Source organism: Balaenoptera ricei, chromosome 4 (genome assembly GCF_028023285.1).
Source record: "Balaenoptera ricei isolate mBalRic1 chromosome 4, mBalRic1.hap2, whole genome shotgun sequence".
In the NCBI taxonomy this organism is placed as follows: Eukaryota; Metazoa; Chordata; class Mammalia; order Artiodactyla; family Balaenopteridae; genus Balaenoptera; species Balaenoptera ricei.
The window spans coordinates 15,375,798-15,395,248 of NC_082642.1; the positions used below are offsets into that span (position 1 = coordinate 15,375,798).

General features: G+C 35.5%; 1 protein-coding gene across 3 annotated transcripts in view; it reads left to right on the top strand.

Annotated features, from left to right (window-relative positions):
* XRN1 (5'-3' exoribonuclease 1) overlaps nucleotides 1-19,451 on the top strand; it is a 100,612-nt gene that overhangs the window by 46,981 nt on the left and 34,180 nt on the right. For all 3 annotated transcript variants that reach the window (XM_059920173.1, XM_059920175.1, XM_059920174.1), the window contains exons 23-27: nucleotides 1,256-1,354; nucleotides 3,791-3,906; nucleotides 4,420-4,566; nucleotides 9,900-9,989; nucleotides 10,379-10,514. In XM_059920173.1, the coding sequence (XP_059776156.1) occupies nucleotides 1,256-1,354; nucleotides 3,791-3,906; nucleotides 4,420-4,566; nucleotides 9,900-9,989; nucleotides 10,379-10,514 (588 nt within the window). The remainder of the gene's footprint in view (nucleotides 1-1,255; nucleotides 1,355-3,790; nucleotides 3,907-4,419; nucleotides 4,567-9,899; nucleotides 9,990-10,378; nucleotides 10,515-19,451) is intronic.

Consider the following 19,451-nt stretch of genomic DNA (forward strand, 5'->3'; position numbering starts at 1 on the left):
AACCATCAGGGACGGGGAATAGGAATGCGTGATTCCATAGTGATAATAAATAGGTAAATAAATGGAGAAAGGAAAGGGTTTTGCTTATATTATCATCTCAAGGATAATTGTGGAGGGGATGAGGGAGTTGGAAAACCATCATTTAGCAAGCATTATGATTCAGATTGAATCAGGCAACAATCATCATTGGAAGCTAAATCTAAGGGGAATTTTTGACCAGGAGCAAGATATTTTCATGGTCTTAGAAAGTGTCTCCCCACAGATTGTTTATTTAGTTGCAAGGAAAACAAAAAACTATAATTGTGCAGTAAAGAAATTAAGCAACATCTTGATTGTATGATCAAAATTAATATAACAGTGAGGAACAGATGAACACCATGTACCTCCAGATGGGATACCCTACAAAGGACACATCCTCTGTGCACTATTCTGGCTGAGAATATATAACATTAACCTAATCATGAGAAAGCACTAGACAAATCTCAAATGTAGAAATGTTTTTAAAAAGTCAGGGTAGAGAGGGAGGAATGAACTATATTCTTCAAAATGTCAGTGTGTAAAAGACAAAGGCTCTGGATATATTCTAGATTAAAAGAGGCTAAAGAGATATGACAAATAAATGCAATATCTGATCCTTGCCTGATCCTGTAGTAGAGGGAGTAAAGAGTTTTCTATAAATATAGGTCACTTTTAGGTCAACTGACAAAACTGGTATATGGACAGTGGGTTAGATAAAAGTATTGTGTCATAAATTTATGTATTTAATAACTGTACTGTGGTAATATAATATCCTTCTTCTTAGGAAATTTGCACCAAAATATTTAGGGATAATGACATGATATATATAATATACCCTCAGAAAGTTTAAAAAAATAATTATGTGTATGTAAATACACACATAGAGCACAAATGTTAAATGGAGTTAAATGTCGATAATAGGTGAATCTGGGTAAATGTTCTTTGACTTGTTTTATTTTTGCAACTTGTTGGTAGTTTGAAATTATTTGCAAATTAAAGTTAATTTTTTTTAGAAAGGCTGGTTAACAACTGGTTAAAGCAAGGTACAATGACTCAAATTTATAATATAAGCACATCCACTTACAAATTCGAAGAAAATTTCCACTATCTACTTTTATTGTCTTACTGTATTTCAGAAATAATAAACACTATTCAAATAAGTAGAAAAACAAGTAAATAAAATGTAGTGAAAGAGACTAAAACATACTGGGATTTTTTTTTTTTTTTCCCCTCCAAGGTTCAGGATTCGAGGGATGTGATTACAGAAGGCAGGATTCGTGTGGTCTTCAGTATTCCATGTGAACCCAATCTTGATGCTTTAATACAAAACCAGCATGTGAGTACCATAGTCCGTATTATTTAATTTAGAATTGATTACCTTTAAAAATGTTAGAAGGATATTTTTGGTCCCTCCTTTGAATTATTGCAAATATTTTATTTAACACTGATTAAATTCTCTCACAGTTGCATCTAATATTAGTTAAAAATAAGTGGAATCTGTGCTCAAAACTTCATGCAAATCTTTGGGGGAAAAAACTGCTGAAATCCCACTATTAGTCTATAATGGTTGTTGTTAATGGTTGGTAGTGTGGCTTGTGGGATCTTAGTTCCCTGACCGAGGATTGAACCCAGGCCCTCGGGAGTGAGAGCCCGGAGTCCTAACCACTGGACCGCCAGGGAATTCCCAGTGGCACATTGATTAGCATACCCTCTGGGAATAGACTTGGGTTTTTTTTTAAACCTTTCATAATTAATCAAGGTCTGCATTTTTAGTTACAAGTAACAAATGACCTTCTTGCAAAGGTTATATGTCTCTACTCAGCTAAAGATGAACAATCCCTAGAGAAAATTGGGAAACTGCACTTAAGTTCATGGCACCCTTTTATTTTTCTCTGTTAAAATAAGGGGATGATCCCGATATCTGTCATTTGTTTTTATTGATTGATTAGATAATTAACTTGACTGAAATTAATTCACATTCAGCCAACCGTTGCTACTTATATTTTATTTTTGCTAGTAGTAAAAATCTAAAACTTTATTTCCTGTGAAATGAATTTAAGGCATTAGGCATCAGCATACCCATGAGGAGCCTTTATGGAAAGCAGAGAAGTCCCTAAAGTCTTGCCATCAGGTCTCTTTTGGAGAAATAATTCAGAAGGCATAGTCAGGAAATCTGGAGAGTGGCCCTTTAGATGAAGAAGCTGGAACTCTTTTTGGGAGTCAGTGGAGGCAGAAGAACTTGTTGCTTCATCCCTGGCTTTTTTTAGATCTGACAGAGCCTCCCCAATTCTAAGGGTACAGTGTTGCTAGGCATACCTTCTCCAGTATACTTTCTTTCTCTTTACATATCTTCTTTATCTTTTACTCAAGCCTTCTTTCTCTACTTTTTATTTTATAATTTCTAGGATATTTGTGGTGATTTAATTAACTTTAACTATACCGTAATCCAGTATTTTTCAAAAGGAGTACTAATTGTATTTTGAGCAGGACTACTATGTATTAAATAGGACTGCCCTGTATATGGCAAGACAATTGGCATCTTGGTCCCTGGACACTAAGTGTTCTTAACCTGTGTCAATTATTGTAACTGAATGTGCCTCAACACATTTTCAGATGCTTATTAGAAAAGTGGTACTACCTGTGATAGAGAACTATTGCCTTAATTCTTCCTTTCTATTCTGAAATTATTTCTAAATCTGATAATATTTTTGATTGTGTTGCATTCTTTACTAGCATATTAATGTATTTTAATAGTGACTTTATGTTCCAGGCCACTAAAAAAATTTATCCATTTAGGGGTCATTGTAGACATGATCATTAAAAAAATAATGGTGGAAAATAATTCCTTACCAATCTCTGTAAATTTTGCTTTGCTGATGATAAAATATCCTTACATTCCCATGAAATAAGAATATAAAATATTTGTATAATTTATTAAATATAGTATATTTATAATATTTATATATTCATTTACATGAACATAGTATATGAAATCCGTATAAAATAAGTATGTATTATTATTATTACATACATAATGTTAAGAGTATATGGTAGCTTACCATAATTGGTACTGGATTTGTAAGTAATTTGCTTCCTGGTTAAAAATTGTATGATCTGATAATTTTTTTTTTAATTTGACTGTCTTCATAGTTTCTTCCCGTAAGTACACAAATAAAGGTTACATTTCATTGACTGAATTATATTAACAGTGTATTAATTATGAGCCTATTCATACTTATTTTCATATGATAATAAATGATTAGGGGAAACATATTACTTATATCTATATATGAAGGACACTCAGTTTTGCTCAGTAGCAACTATTTTGATGACATACTCATGTTTTAATTCAATGTAATAATTATCAAGACCTCAGTTTTTCCCAGGTATTTTACCAGTTCCTTCACCAGGTCCTTCTTAGAATATGAAAATTAATTTTTAAAAAATAGTTCTTGCCTACAGAGTTTGCCATTTAGTACTTACTGTAGAGTTTATTTCTTGAGGCAGTTTCACAAACTGTATGTTTCCTCCCCCTTTCATTCATCCTTGGGAATTCTGTTCTTTAAGGAGAGAGAGGAGCCAGAAATATTCTGCCTAGAAATCCTTTAAAAAAAAGCAGGGTGGGGGGTAATAGGTCACTTATTTTGAGAATCCTTACATTGCCACAATCCAAAATGTTAGTGATGTCTTGTCTCCAGATTTTAAAGGTAAAGAAATGCTGCTTTAATGCTTTGTGTTTCCATAATTGACCTTTTTGTTTTTATATTTAAAGAAATATTCTATAAAGTACAACCCAGGATATGTGTTGGCCAGTCGCCTTGGAGTGAGTGGATACCTTGTTTCAAGGTTTACAGGAAGTATTTTTATTGGAAGAGGATCTAGGAGAAAGTAAGTTTATGTTAGAGAAATTTACTTAAAGTGGCAGAAAAAAATTAAATAATAAAGATAAAATGGTTAATATTTCAGTATTTATTTTCTCTTATTAATTGCTCTGAATTTTCTTTAAAAATTATGCATAGATTCCTCTGATGGTGATCTTTTATCTAAATGGCACATGCTTTAGGTGGTTGGAAAGACAGTTCTTATTTTTAGCAGCTAACAAATTGAACCTTGAAAAAAGGTATCAGAAGGTGTGTGTGAATCTCAATTATATATTCCCCTGCATTTCCTTATTTCATTCTCCTCTCAATTACATAATCTATTTGTATGCTTTGTTAACTTGGGTTTTGAAGCCTTTCCTCTAGTTTTTCCACTACTGCTACTTTGGAAATAACCATGATAACCAAAACATAGAAAACCAATCAAGACTAAACTTTTCTAAAAATTGAAAGCAAAGCTTTTTATTCTTTGAACAAAATTTTAAAACTTTTGTGTGTATGTGTGTGTGTGGTTTAAATTCAGCCCTCATGGAGACCATAAAGCAAATGTGGGTTTGAATCTCAAATTCAACAAAAAAAATGAGGAGGTACCTGGATATACTAAGAAAGTTGGAAGTGAATGGATGTATTCATCTGCAGCAGAACAACTTCTTGCAGAGTACTTGGAGAGGTAAGTGCCTAGCAGGATCCTACTGGGCATCCAGAAACGTAGGAATGTGGTAACTATTTTGCCTTGCTGATAAGAAAAATGTTTCCTTTTTTAGTAAAATGTGACATATGTTAATATAAACTTAATTTAGTGTCGTGAAGCATCATAGCCACTAGTTAAAATAGAGTAGAAAAATACTGTACTTATATTATTCAAAATTAGAAAGGATGATGAGAATTGGCCTCCTTTTAATTAAAAATTTCCTTAACTTACTATCATCAGTTATTCACTACTCTGCATGTCTGTGTCAGTAGTAAGAGGATTGATATGGATAAACAAAACAACTCTTGGCATAGTGAATTTTCTTAAAACTCCAGCTGGACAATAGATTACTATCCTAGAATTACTGAATTTTATTGCTGAAATAGTCTAAGAAATCAAGTCTCAGCTCCTCGTTATAAAAATGAGAAATCTGAGTACCAAGATTTACTGAGTTGGTGTCAACGATTCATAGGAAATGCTCTACTTCTGATTAACAATTGAATGTTCTGTCCATTGTTCCACTGGTTTCTAACCTTCTTATATTTGAGGATCCCTGTATTAGTTTCCTAAAGCTGCCTTAACAAAATACCACAAACTGGGTGGCTTAAAACGACAGAAATTTATTGTCTCACAGTTCTGAACACCAGAGTCCAAAATCAAGATGTTGATAGGGCCATGCCTCCCCTGAAGGTGCTAGGGAATGACCTGTTCCATACCTGTCTCCTAACTTCCTGTAGCCTCGCGAGTTTTGTTCCTTAGCCTATGGATGCATCACCCCAGTCTTCAATCTTCACATGGTTTTCTCCTTATGTGTCTTCATATCATCTTTTTTTTAATTTTAATTTTATTGGAGTATAGTTGATTTACAATGTTGTGTTAGTTTCAGGTGTACAGCAAAGTTATTCAGTTATACATATATTCATTCTTTTTTAGATTATTTTCTCTTATAGGTTATCACAGAATATTGAATAGAGTTCCCTGTGCTATACAGTATGTCCTTGTTGGTTATCTATCTTATATAAGTAGTGGGTGTATGTTCATCCCAAGCTCCTGATTTATCCCTCCCCGCCACGTTTCCCCTTTGGTAACCATAAGTTTGTTTTGGATACCTGTAAGTCTGTTTCTGTTTTGTAAATAAGTTCATTTGTATCATTTTTTTAAAAATTAGATTCCACATATGAGTGATATCATATATTTGTCTTTGTCTGACTTGCTTCACTTAGTATGATAATTGCTAGGTCCATCCATGTTGCTGCAAATGGCATTATTTCATTCTTTTTTATGGCTGAGTAATATTCCATTGTATATACGTACCACATCTTCTTTATCCATTTCTCTGTTGGTGGACATTTAGGTTGCTTCCATGTCTTGGCTATTGTAAATAATAGTACTGCAGTGAACATTGGGGTGTATGTGTCTTTTCGGATTATGGTTTTCTCCAGATATACGCGCAGGAGTGGGGTTGCTGGATCATATGGTAGTTCTATTTTTAGTTTTTTAAGGAACCTCTATACTCTTCTCCAGAGTTGTTTTTCCAACTTACATTCCCACCAACAGTGTAAGAGGGTTCCCTTTTCTCCACACCCTGTCCAGCATTTACTGTTTGTGGAATTTTTGTTGATGGCCATTCTGACCCGTGTGAGGTAATACCTCATTCTAGTTTTGATTTACATTTCTCTGATAATTAGCGATTTGAGCATCTTTTCATGTGCTTTTTGGCCATCTTTATGTCTTCTTTGGAAAAATGTCTATTTAGATCTGCCCATTTTTTGATTGGGTTGCTTATTTTTTTGACATAGAGCTGCATGAACTGTTTGTGTATTTTGGAGATTAATCCCTTGTCAGTCGCTTCATTTGCAAATATTTTCTCCCATTCTGAGGGGGTTGTCTTTTCGTTTTGTTTATGGTTTCCTTTGCTGCATATCATCTTTCCTTTGTTTCTGTCTCTGTGTCCAAATTTCCCCTTTTTATAAGGACACCAGTCATATTGGATTAGGGCCTATCCTAATGACATTTTAGTTTGATTACTTCTTTTAAAATCCTATTTCAAAATAAAGTCAGATTCTGAGGTACTAGGAGTTGGGACTTCAGTATGTCTTATGTTGGGGTGGGGGTGGGGGAGACACATTTCACCTGCATATTACCATCTAAAAATTTAGATAATTTCTTCTATTTACCCCCATGTTTCCTTAAAAATGTCATGTTTAGACTGCTTTTTCTTGATTTTTCAACTTGACATATGCATTGATTTCTTACCATGAATGATGAAGCTTTAGCTTTCTTTTACCAGCCCCACTCCCCATTCCCTTACCTCCCTACACACATGAACACGTTTCCCCTCTCATTATAGTTTTATCACAATTTTTTAAATTAAATCTGTATTTAAGGTTTAGTTGATTAAGATAATGTAAATGGTCACCTCTGGATCTTGTAGAGTATTGCATTTCCTTTCTTGTACACATTTTTGTTTTGTCTGTGTTGTTTATTCATTTGTTTCTTATCTATGTTCACGTAACTAATGCGGCCCCAAACTCTGTGCCATAGCTGAAAACTTAATACAGTCAAACAAATCATGTGACCTCTCAGTTCCGTTTTCTTCTTGTATACTTCCTCTTAAAACTGTCTTTCTTCCTGCTTCAGTGTGAACTAATTGCTCTCCTGGGCTGTTGTACAGCTTTCATTCAAGTTTCTCTTTACTACCATCCTAGGAATTCCCTTCACCATTCTTCTGCATAAGATTCCTTTATTTCCTGGCTTTCATGCTTTATTCCTTGTGATTTATGTCTCCATTTTGATGGAGCACTTATGCCAGTAGCTTCCTGAGAAAGCTTACATGTCTGGAAATTTCTTTAAACCTCCCTGATACTTGGTTGATAGCTCGCCTGGGTCTAGAATCCTAGATTGGAGATTATTTTCCTTCAGAATTTGAAAAGCGCTGCTCCATTCTCGTGTTTCCCTTGCTGTCAGGAAGTCTTGTGTTATTCTGATTCTTAATCTTTGTGCATGATCTATTTTTCATTTTCAGAAATCTTTTTAGAATCTTCCCTTCACCAATACTATTTAATAATGTGAAGATGTGTGCCTTGGAATGGGTCTTTTTTCTTTTATTTTGCTGGTCAGCCCTTCCAGATTTGAAACTGATGCCCTTCCATTCTGAGAAACTTTCTTGTATTATTTCTTTGATAATTTCCTCCTCACCATTTTGTTGTTGTTGTCATTCTCTCTTTCTGGGACTCCTTTTGATATATGTTAGACCTTTTGGATTAATTCTCCTAATTTTCTTATCCCTTTTCATCCATTTTCTGTATTGTTATACTCCTGTTCTACTCTGTGGGAGATTTCTTCAGCTTTAACTTATTTTTTATTTAATCATTTTTAATTTCTAGAAGTGTGTCCTTATTCTCTGGCATTCCTTTTTTATAACATCTTGTTCTTATAATGAATGAAATGTCTTCTTTTATTTCTCTGAAGATAGTAATCTAGATTTTCTTCTATTCTTAATATTTTCTGTTTACTACAAATTGCTTTTTTTTCCTTTTCTGTTTGATTTGATCTCTCCTTTCATGTTAAAGTTTTTTTTTTTTTTTTTTTTGGTCTGGTGCTTCTTTAGTGTCTTACCGCATTTACTATTCAGTGATTAAAAAGCTGACGGGAAATTTAATGTGCTTCAGTGAGGCTTCTCTGGTGGGGCTTGGCTGTTTCAACAGAGCATCTCCGAATATCACTACCTATATGTATATCTTTTCTCTTGAGCTGGGTAGTTTTCCCAGAAAGGTATTCTACAGCCTTTTTCTTGGATGACAGATATGGAGAACAAAACTGACTTCCAGTGTTCTGGAAATTAACCAGAGAAAGGGGGTCTCATTACATAGTGGATACTGTGGTACACACCCAGATGTCTCTTCACGACTCAGGACCTATTCCCTGGGCAGCAGGAATGCTGCTGTCTCACAGCCCTCAGCAGTGAGCCTTTTCAGGAATTGCCCGACAGAAGAGAACTGCCTCACCTAAAGTTATGTCCCTTTGCCACAACAGCCACACATCCAATACCTCATCAACAAGAAGATGTAAAGGCTCAGCCAACCTGATTGCCCCAGTTCAGGATAAGTCTGAGGAGCCATCCTACTTTGAGATCTCTATGCTACTGGCCAAGGAGTTCATTAAGATTGAACCACAGCCCAACTTCTCCCTGTGCCCAATTCCACTTCCTTCCTTCCCTTCCACAGGTGTTGTTTCCACAGAACACACTAATAAACTTCTTCCATATTTATCTCCATCTCAGAGTCTGCTTCTTAAAGATGTTATACTTCCTAGCCTGCTTCCTAGTGGCATGTTGTATAGTAGTTATATTTTCATTGATCCCCTGTTTTCAGTAGGGCACCTATCCTCTCTTCCTCATGCCCCACCCATCCAGTTTCCTGTGCCTGGAGTACCCAAGGCTCGAGCAGCCCCTATTTAGCCTCTCTGAAAGTAAACTACAGGATTTACGCTGAGGTGGAGGTGACTGCCTAACTGCTTATTATACAAAATTTTCAACTAAAAGCCTGTTAAACCCACCCCATACTGCAGCATCAAAATGTACGGAGCCCGTATCTCCTGAGCTTTTGCAGACTTCCACAGTTCACGTCAACTTGCTTCTTGTTGACTTCCCACTCTGGTGACTTAGGGTACAGCTTATTCCTATCTGTCAAGTCAGTTCATACTTATCTATTCAGTTTTCAGTTTCTAAAATTTTGTTAACTCAACCTGTACTATCAGATTCTCTGCTGCTCTCTTCATCTGTCTTTATAGGTCCGTGCCCTTTTTCCTACTTTACTATTCTTTTAGCAGGCTAGGATGGGAGCAGAAATAAGCACATGTGTTCAGTCTGCTACGTGTATTTGAAAGTACTACAGTACACTGTTAGAAAACAATGAAATTTTGAGGAATATCAGAAGAAACTTTTAATGGATTTTCATTTGCTCTTTTGTGGAGTGCTCTAGCTTTATTGTGAAAACTAGAAAATGAACCTGTATACATTATTTTTGTCCATTTATCACCTGTCATTATAGTCTAAGAGGGATAGAGTCAGTGATTGAAGTTTATAAGTAATCATAGTTTAATTATACTTAAGAATTGAATCATTTCTCCCTCATCTTTTTTTGAGGGCCAATGAATACTTTCAATCTTTTGGTCTCTATCCCTTATATGTGTACATAATTAGTCCTCAATATATTTAATATATCCCCTTAGGATCCAGAAATTTGATAGGAAGTTTATATGAAATTAGCCATATTTTTAAAAGCAGTATTTTTGTTTGTTTGTTTGGCTAGAGCTCCAGAACTATTTAGTTATATAGCCAAAAATAGCCAAGAGGATGTGTTCTACGAAGACGACATTTGGCCTGGAGAAAATGAGAATGGGTAAGCAAAATTTATGAGATTTATTGCTGCATAGTTCAACTTAGTGGTTCTACTGAAGGGTAGTAGTTAGTTTATCAAGAATTTATATTACTTTTGTGGGGAGGGTTTTGTATTGTTTTGTTCTTGCTTTAAGATCTTAATATAATTTTTTATTTCATTTATATCAGTAAAGTACTTTTAAACTTATTTTTGTGGTTTTTTTTAATTACTGAGAAATAACATGTCCATGTTTATATTGGATTTATAATTAGCCCCAATTAAGTGTTGTGATTAATTATATATTTGATATCTTTTATAATTCACAGCCCTCAGAAAGTTCATATCAGGCCTTTTATATAAACCCTCAGAAAGTTTCAATTAATGTGAAAAAATTATTGTTTTTAATATAGTGCTGAGAAAGTTCAAGAAATTATTACTTGGCTAAAGGGACATCCTGTCAGTACTTTGTCTCGTTCTTCTTGTGATTTACAAATTCTGGATGCAGCTATTGTTGAGAAAATTGAAGAAGAAGTTGAAAAGTGCAAGGTACTAATTTTCAATAACGAAGATTATTGACGAGATTTGAAGTTAAATGAACTGTATGTTATCCTACAAATAATTTATTTGTATTTCAATCAAATAAAACATATACTCAATGATTCTAAATTATGTCAAAATATTCTGTAATTTAAAAAAATATTCCAGCCTTTTCCAGTGTCCATTAAGTTTGTCTAAATAAATATAAATGCACATCTTTTTTCTTTTGGCCCCACCCTATGGCATGTGGGATCTTAGTTCCCCGACCAGGGATCGAACCCATGCCCCTTGCATTGGGAGCATGGAGTCTTAACCACTGGAACACCAGGGGAGTCCCTAAAGCCATAGCATTTAAATTTTATGTCCTTGTAGTGTTTCTAATTTTAAGAATTAATATTTTTTGAGTCTAGTCAATAGAAAGTTTGTGATTGAGAAATAAGGTTAATTCCCTATTCTTTCCTGTTCTAAGTTCTTTAAAAGATACAGTTCATGTTTTTATAGAACATAAAAATTATATTTATTTCACTTTTGTTTCCCACTGATAAACTCATTCAGTTACTAAGTATTTTTGAAATCCCACTTAAACTATCCTTTTTTTATGTCTTGATTTTAAAAAGCAGTAACCTGTGTAGGCTTAACTGTTTTATCTGTTTTGATTCCCTATCTTGATGCAATAGAAAATGGGTTAATTTTATTCCTTTTTTTAACTTACAATTTTATTTTTCACACATTTGCCTTTTTATTATAATGATGTTGCTTTCCTAACACAGTGCTCTCTTGTTTGAACTAATAGCAGAGTAAGTTAAGAACTGGTCTTTCACGTCATTTTCCCCCATCCCTCTTTCAGTACTTAAAACCTTAGGCAAGATAGTTAACCTTTCCATGCCTCCATTTCCTGATTGGTAAAATAAGAATAAAATAGTCCTCATATAGCCCTCAAAAGAATTAACTGAGTTAATATAAACTCCTAATAATGCCTAGCTATTATTAATGCTTAATAATACTTAGCTGTTATTATTTGAATCCTCTTATCACATGCTCAAGAGCTGTGAATTCGGTCTGGAAAATCACCACTAGATGACTCTTTAAGAAAAAATGTAAGGCTCAGAGCCAAGAGTTTGATATTTTGAAAGGTTAATGATATTCAGCTGAGGATAGAAAGCCTGCATTTCTTTTTAATGTCTTTCATTGTAAAGTCTATTTGTCCAGTATGGTTTTTGAAATGAGTTTTCTACTTAACAAAAGTTTATAACTTTAAGCCCTCAAATTTTATTTGATCCCATTTGGATGCAGAGCTTTATAAAATGTTTTACACATTCTCCTCTTACTTTGCAAACTGAAGATACACATACAAAGTTGTAGTCTATTATTTTGATTACAACATTTTTTAAATGTATGTACATATAGATAAGACAGGACTTTTTTATTAAGCCTGTTAATGAGTCAAGGAGGACCAGTTATGAGTGACTCTTTCTTTTTCCCTTTTCAGTGTTATAATGTTATTAGGGTAATAAAGAAAAGAAGGAGAAAAAACTAAAAAATGAACATAACATTCTGAATATAATTTAAACTTTTCTTTTTAATGCAGGGTCATCATTAAAAGTATCCCTAGTTTTCTTATTGACAGTGGTTCCCAAACTCAGCTAATTATCAAAATTACTGGAGGAGCTTTTTAAAAAACACGCATTCTGGATTCCACCCTCAGAGCAGTACTTCTTGAACTTTGCAAATGAATCACTGGGGGATCTTGTTAAAATACAGATTCTGATTCAGTAGCTCTAGGATGAGCAGCTCTTGATATTCTGCATTTCTAACAAGCTCCCAGGTGATCACACTTTCAGTAGTCATTCCCCAGAACTTCTCATTTTAGTAGCTGTGGGTTGGGGCCTATAGTGAAAATGCCATAGTCTATTAATTTGCCTAATGACTCAGGTTTGAATGCCATATTTTCTAATTAATGCTGTAATTATAGTAATAACGCCTAGGGATGTGTTAGAACATATGGGTTGTTTTTTCATATGCAGTCCTCCAGGCACAGTTCTTGTGTCTGCTTTTTTAAATTACTTTAAATCTTTTCTCATATTCTTTTTTCTTGCTATTGTCAGTAGGCACCAGTTGTACTCTATCAGTACTTCTAGTCTGCTATGCCTTGGAAACATAGACACCTTGTCAGTAAGACCTTCACTTTTCACCCTATTTACAATTTCAGTCTCTCCCCACACTGCTGATCCCCCTTCTCTGCTTGATTTTCCTCTATGCTTTTTACCTTTAAACATGGCTATTTTTTTTCCCTTAGTTTGTTTCTTGTATGTCTCCCTAACTAGAATAGAAGAGTTCACTGTTCTATCTCCAGTACCTAAATCAATAAATGGCACATAAATAGAACTCAGTAAGTATTTATTGATAGATAGAAATGAAATATCTCTATAATAAAAGAAAATAGACTCTGTTTAAAGGCTGGAGCATTTTACAGTATATAAATACAAGAACTCTATAGTACATAGACTCTGTAGCTTAGGGCTGTTTTGTGCCCTTTTGTACTTATGTCCATAAGCTATGGTCTAAAAATAGGTGACTATCATTACAAGTAAACTGCTGCCATTTTTCCTATCAGGTAAGAATTCACTTTTTGAAAATATTTAATGTAAATCATAGTAATGGATTGCAATGGTTATAAAGTATTCTCACTTTTTTTTTTTTACATAGTATATTTTTCCCTGTTAATTTTTTTTTAATAGATCTTTATTGGAGTATAATTGCTTCACAATACTGTTAGTTTCTGTTGTACACCAAAGTGAATCAGCCATATGCATACATATGTACCCATATCCCCTCCCTCTTGAGCCTCCCTCCCACCCTCCCTATCCCACCCCTCCAGGTCATCACAAAGCACCGAGCTGATCTCCCTGTGCTATGCTGCTGCTTCCCACTATCTAACTATTTTACATTCGGTAGTGTATATATGTCCATGCCACTCTCACTTCACCCCAGCATCCCCCTCCCACCCTGTGTCCTCAAGTCCATTCTCTATGTCTACATCTTTATTCCTGCCCTACAACTAGGTTCATCCATACCATTTTTTTTTCCTAGATTCCATATTTATGCGTTAGCATACGGTATTTGTTTTTCTCTTTCTGACTTACTTCACTCTATTGACAGACTCTGGGTCCATCCACCTCACTACAAATAACTCAATTTCGTTCCTTTTTATGGCTGAGTAATATTCCATTGTATATATGTGTCACATCTTCTTTTATAAAGTGAAAGGTGGGTTTTTTTTAATTTATTTATTTTATTTTTGGCTGCATTGGGTATCTTTTGGGACGTGGGCTTTTCTCTAGTTACAGTGAGCGAGGGCTACTCTTCGTTGTGGTGCGCGTTGTGGTGTGGTGGCTTCTCTTGCTGCGGAGCACGGGCTCTAGGCACGTGGGCTCAGTAGTTGTTGTGGCTCGCGGGCTCTAGAGCCCAGGCTCAGTAGTTGTGGCGCACAGGCTTAGTTGCTCCGCGGCATGTGAGATCTTCCTGGACCAGAGCTCGAACCCGTGTCCCCTGCATTGGCAGGTGGATTCTTAACTGCTGTGCCACAAGTGAAGCCCGCCACATCTTCTTTATCCATTCATCTGTCAGTGGACATTTAGGTTGCTTCCATGTCCTGGCTATTGTAAATACAGCTGCAATGAACATTGTGGTACATGACTCTTTTTGAATTATGGTTTTCTCAGGGTATATGCCCAGTAGTGGGATTCCTGGGTCATGTGGTAGTTCTATTTTTAGTTTTTTAAGGAACATCCATATGGTTCTCCATAATGGTTGTATCAATGTACATTCCCACCAACAGTGCAGGAGGGTTCCCTTTTCACCACACCCTTTCCAGCATTTATTGTTTCTAGATCTTTTTGATAACTGCCATTCTGACTGGTGTGAGGTGATACCTCGTTGTAGTTTTGATTTGCATCTCTCTAATAATTAGTGATGTTGAGCATCTTTTCATGTGCCTCTTGGCCATCTGTATGTCTTCCTTGGTGAAATGTCTGTTTAGGTCCTCTGCCCATTTTTTAATTGGATTGTTTGTTTTTTTGATATTGAGCTCCATGAGCTGTTTGTATATTTTGGACATTAATCCTTTGTCTGTTGTTTCATTTGCAAGTATTTTCTCCCATTCTGAGGGTTGTCTTTTTGTCTTGTTTATGGTTTCCTTTGCTGTGCAAAAGCTTTTAAGTTTAATTAAGTCCCATTTGTTTATTTTTGTTTTTATTTCCGTTATTCTAGGAGGTGGATCAAAAGAGATCTTGCTGTGGTTTGTATCAAAGAGTATTTTTCCTATGTTTTCCTCTAAGAGTTTTATAGTGTCTGGTCTTATATTTAGGTCTTTAATCCATTTGGAGTTTATTTTTGTGTATGGTGTTAGGGAGTGTTCTAGTTTCATTCTTTTACATGTAGCTGTGCAGTTTTCCCAGCACCACTTATTGAAGAGGCTGTCTTTTCTCCATTGACTGTTTTTGCCTCCTTTGTCATAAATTAGGTGACCATATGTGCATGGGTTTATCTCTGGGCTTTCTATCCTGTACCATTGCTCTATATTTCTGTTTTTGTACCAGTACCATATTGTCTTGATTACTGTACCTTTGTGGTATATAGTTTGAGGTCGGGGAGCCTGATTCCTCCAACTCTGTTTTTCTTTCTCAAGATTGCTTTGGCTATTCAGGGTCTTTTGTGCTTCCATACGAATTGTAAAATTCTCTGTTCTAATTCTGTGAAGAATGCCATTGGTAGTTTGATAGGGATTGCATTGAATCTGTAGATAGCTTTGGGTAGTATAGTCATTTTCACAATGTTGATTCTTCCAATCCAAGAACATGGTATATTTCTCCATCTGTTTATGTCATCTTTGATTTCTTTCATCAGTGTTTTATAGTTTTCTGAGTACAAGTCTTTCGCCTCCTTAGGCAGGTTTATTCCTAGGTATTTTATTCTTTTTGTTGTGATGGTAAATGATATTGTTTCCTTAATTTCTCTTTCTGATTTTTTACTGGTGGTGTATAGGAATGCCAGAGATTTCTGTGCATTAATTTTGTATCCTGCGACCTTACCAAATTCATTGATTAGTTCTAGTAGTTTTCTGGTGGCATCTTTAGGATTTTCTATGTATAGTATCATGTCATCTGCAAACAGTGACAGTTTGACTTCTTCTTTTCCAATTTGTATTCCTTATATTTCTTTTTCTTCTCTGATTGCCATGGCTAGGATTTCCAAAACTGTGTTCAATAAGAGTGGCAAGAGTGGACATCCTTGTTTTGTCCCTGATCTTAGTGGAAATGCTTTCAGTTTTTCACCATTGAGTATGATGCTTGCTGTGGGTTTGTCATATATGGCCTTTATTATGTTGAGGTAGGTTCCCTCTGTGCCAATTTTCTGGAGAGTTTTTATCATAAATGGGTGTTGAATTTTGTCAAAAGCTTTTTCTGCATCTGTTGAGATGATCATATGGTTTTTATTCCTTAATTTGTTAATGTGGTGTACCACATTGACTGATTTGTGTGTATTGAAGAATCCTTGCATCCCTAGGATAAATCCCACTTGACCATGGTGTATGATCCATTTAATGTGTTGTTGCATTCTGTTTGCTAGTATTTAGTTCAGGATTTTTGCATCTATGTTCATCAGTGTATTGGTCTATAATTTTCTTTTTTTGTGATATCTTTTTCTGGTACTGATATCAGGGTGATGGTGGCTTCGTAGAATGAATTTGGGAGTGTTTCTCCCTCTGCAATTTTTTGGAAGAGTTTGAGAAGGATCGGTGTTAGCTCTTTTCTAAATGTTTGATGGAATTTGCCTGTGAAGCCATCTGGTCCTGGACTTTCGTTTGTTGGAAGATTTTTAATTACGGTTTCAATTTCAGTGCTTGTGATTGGTCTGTTTATATTTTCTAATTCTTCCTGGTTTAGTCTTGGGAAATTGTACCTTTCTAAGAATTTGTCCATTTCTTCCAGGTTGTCCATTTTATTGGCATATAGTTGTTTGTAGTTGTCTCTTATAATCCTTTGTATTTCTGCGGTGTCAGTTTTGATTTCTCCTTTTTCATTTCTAATTTTACTGATCTGTATCCTCTCCCTTTTTTTCTTGATGAGTCTGGCTAAGGGTTTATCAATTTTGTTTATCTTCTCAGAGAACCAACTTTTAGTTTTATTGATCTTTGCTATTGTTTTCTTCATTTCTATTTCATTTATTTCTGCTCTGATTTTTATGATTTCTTTCCTTCTACTGACTTTGGGTTTTCTTTATTCTTCTTTCTGTAATTGTTTTCAGTGTAAGTTTAGATTGTTTATTTGAGATTTTTCTTGTTTCTTGAGGTGAGATTGAATTGTTATAAACTTCCCTCTTAGAACTGCTTTTGCTGCATCCCATAGGTTTTGGGTCGTCGTGTTTTCGTTGTCATTTGTTTCTATGTAGTTTTTTATTTCTACTTTGATTTCTTCAGTGATCTCTTGGTTATTTAGTAGCGCACTGTTTAGCCTCCATGTATTTGTGTTTTTTACAGTTTTTTTCCATAATTGATTTCCAGTCTCATAACATTGTGGTCAGAAAAGATGCTTGATACAATTTCAATTTTCTTAAATTTTCTGGGGCTTGATTTGTGACACAAGATGTGATCTGTCCTGGAGAATGTTCCATGTGCACTTGAGAAGAAAGTGTATTCTGCCACTTTTGGGTGGAATGTTCTATAAATATGAAATCTATCTGGTCTGTTGTGTTACTGAAAGCTTGTGTTTCCTTATTTATTTTCTGTTTGGATGATCTTTCCATTGGTGTAAGTGGGGTGTTAAAATCCCCTACTATCGTGTTACTGTCGACTTCTCCTTTTGTGGTTGTTAGCAGTTGCCTTATGTATTGAGGTGGTCCTATGTTGGGTGCATAAACATTTTTTTTTTACTTTATTTTATTTTATTTTTGGCTGCATTGGGTCTTCGTTGCTGTTAGTGGGCTTACTCTAGTTGTGGCGAGCGAGTGCTACTCTTCGTTGTGGTGCATGGGCTTCTCATTACAGTGGCTTCTCTTGCTGTGGAGCATGGGCTCTAGGCTTGCGGGCTCAGTAGTTGTGGCACACGGGCTCAGTAGTTGTGGCTCGCGGGCTCTAGAGCGCAGGCTCAGTACTTGTGGCGCACGGGCTTAGTTGCTCCGTGGCATGTGGAATCTTCTCGGACCAGGGCTCGAACCCGTGTCCCCTGCATTGGCAGGCGGATTCTTAACCACTGTGCCACCAGGGAAGCCCTATAAACGTTTATAATTGTTATATCTTCTTGGATTGATCCTTTGATTATTATGTAGTGTCCCTCCTTATCTCTTGGAACAGTCTTTATTTTAAAGTCAATTTTATCAGATGCAAGTATTGCTACTCCAACTTTCTTTTGATTTCCATTTGCATGGAATATCTTTTTCCATCCCTTCACTTTCAGTCTGTATGTGTCCCTAGGTCTGAAGTGGGTCTCTTGTAGACAGCATACATATGGGTCTTGTTTTGTTATCTATTCAGCCAGTCTCTGTCTTTTGGTTTGGGCATTTAATCTATTTACATTCAAGGTTATTAGCAATATGTATGTTCCTATTACCATTTTCTTAATTGTTTTGGGTTTGTTTTTGTGGGTCTTTTTCTTCTCCTGTTTTCAGCCTAGAGAAGTTTCTTTAGCATTTGTTGTAAAGCTGGTTTGGTGGTGCTGAATTCTCTTAGCTTTTGTTTGTCTGAAAAGCTTTTGATTTCTCCATCGAATCTGGATGAGATCCTTGCTGTGTAGAGTAATCTTGATTGTAGGTTTTTCTCTTTCATCACTTTAAGTATATCCTGCCACTCCCTTCTGGCCAGCAGAGTTTCTGCTGAAAGATCAGCTGATAACCTTATGTGGATTCCTTTTTATGTTATTTGTTGTTTTTCCCTTGCTGCTTTTAATATTTTTTCTTTGAATTTAATTTTTGTTAGTTTGATTAATGTGTGTCTTGGTGTGTTTTTCCTGGGGTTTATCTTGTATGGAACTCTCTGTGCTTCCTGGACTTGGGTGACTGTTTCCTTTCCCATGTTAGGGAAGTTTTCGACTATAATCTCTTCAAATATTTTCTCAGACCTTTTCTTTTTCTCTTCTTCTTCTGGGACCCCTATAATTCGATTGTTGGTGAATTTAGTGTTGTTCCAGAGGTTTCTGAGATTGTCTTCAATTCTTTCCATTCTTTTTTCTTTATTCTGCTCCTCGGCAGTTATTTCCACCATTTTGTCTTCCAGCTCACCTATTTGTTCTTCTGTCTCAGTTATTCTGTTACTGATTCCTTCTAGTGTATTATTCATTTCAGTTATTGTGTTGTTCATCTCTGCTTGTTTGTTCTTTAGTTCTTCTAGATCTTTGTTAAACATTTCTTGTATTTTTTCAATCCATGCCTCCATTCTGGTTCTGAGATTCTGGATCATCTTTACTATCATTACTCTGAATTCTTTTTCAGGTAGATTGCCTATTTCCTGTTCATTTATTTGGTCTTGTAGGTTCTTACCTTGCTCTTTCATCTGTGACATATGTTTTTGCTGTCTCTCTCTCTCTCTTTTTTTTTTTTTTATAATGAGCGGGATTGTGTTCCTGTCTTACTGGTTGTTGGGCCTGAGGCTTCTAACACTGGAGTTTGTAGGCTGTTGGGTAGAGCTGGGTCTTGGTGCTGAGATGAGGAACTCCATGAGACCTCACTCCGATGAATATTCCCTGGGGTCTGAGGTTCTCTGTTAGTCCAGTGGTTCCGACACGGAAGTCCCACCACAGGAGCTTCAGCCCGACCCCCGGCTCGTGAACCAAGATCCTGCAAGCCAAATGGGGTGGCAAAAAAAAAAGAGCGAGAGAACAATAACAAAGTAAAAGATAAAATTAGACTAGGAAGCTAACAGATATGTTAGAAAGAATATAAAAATAAAAATAT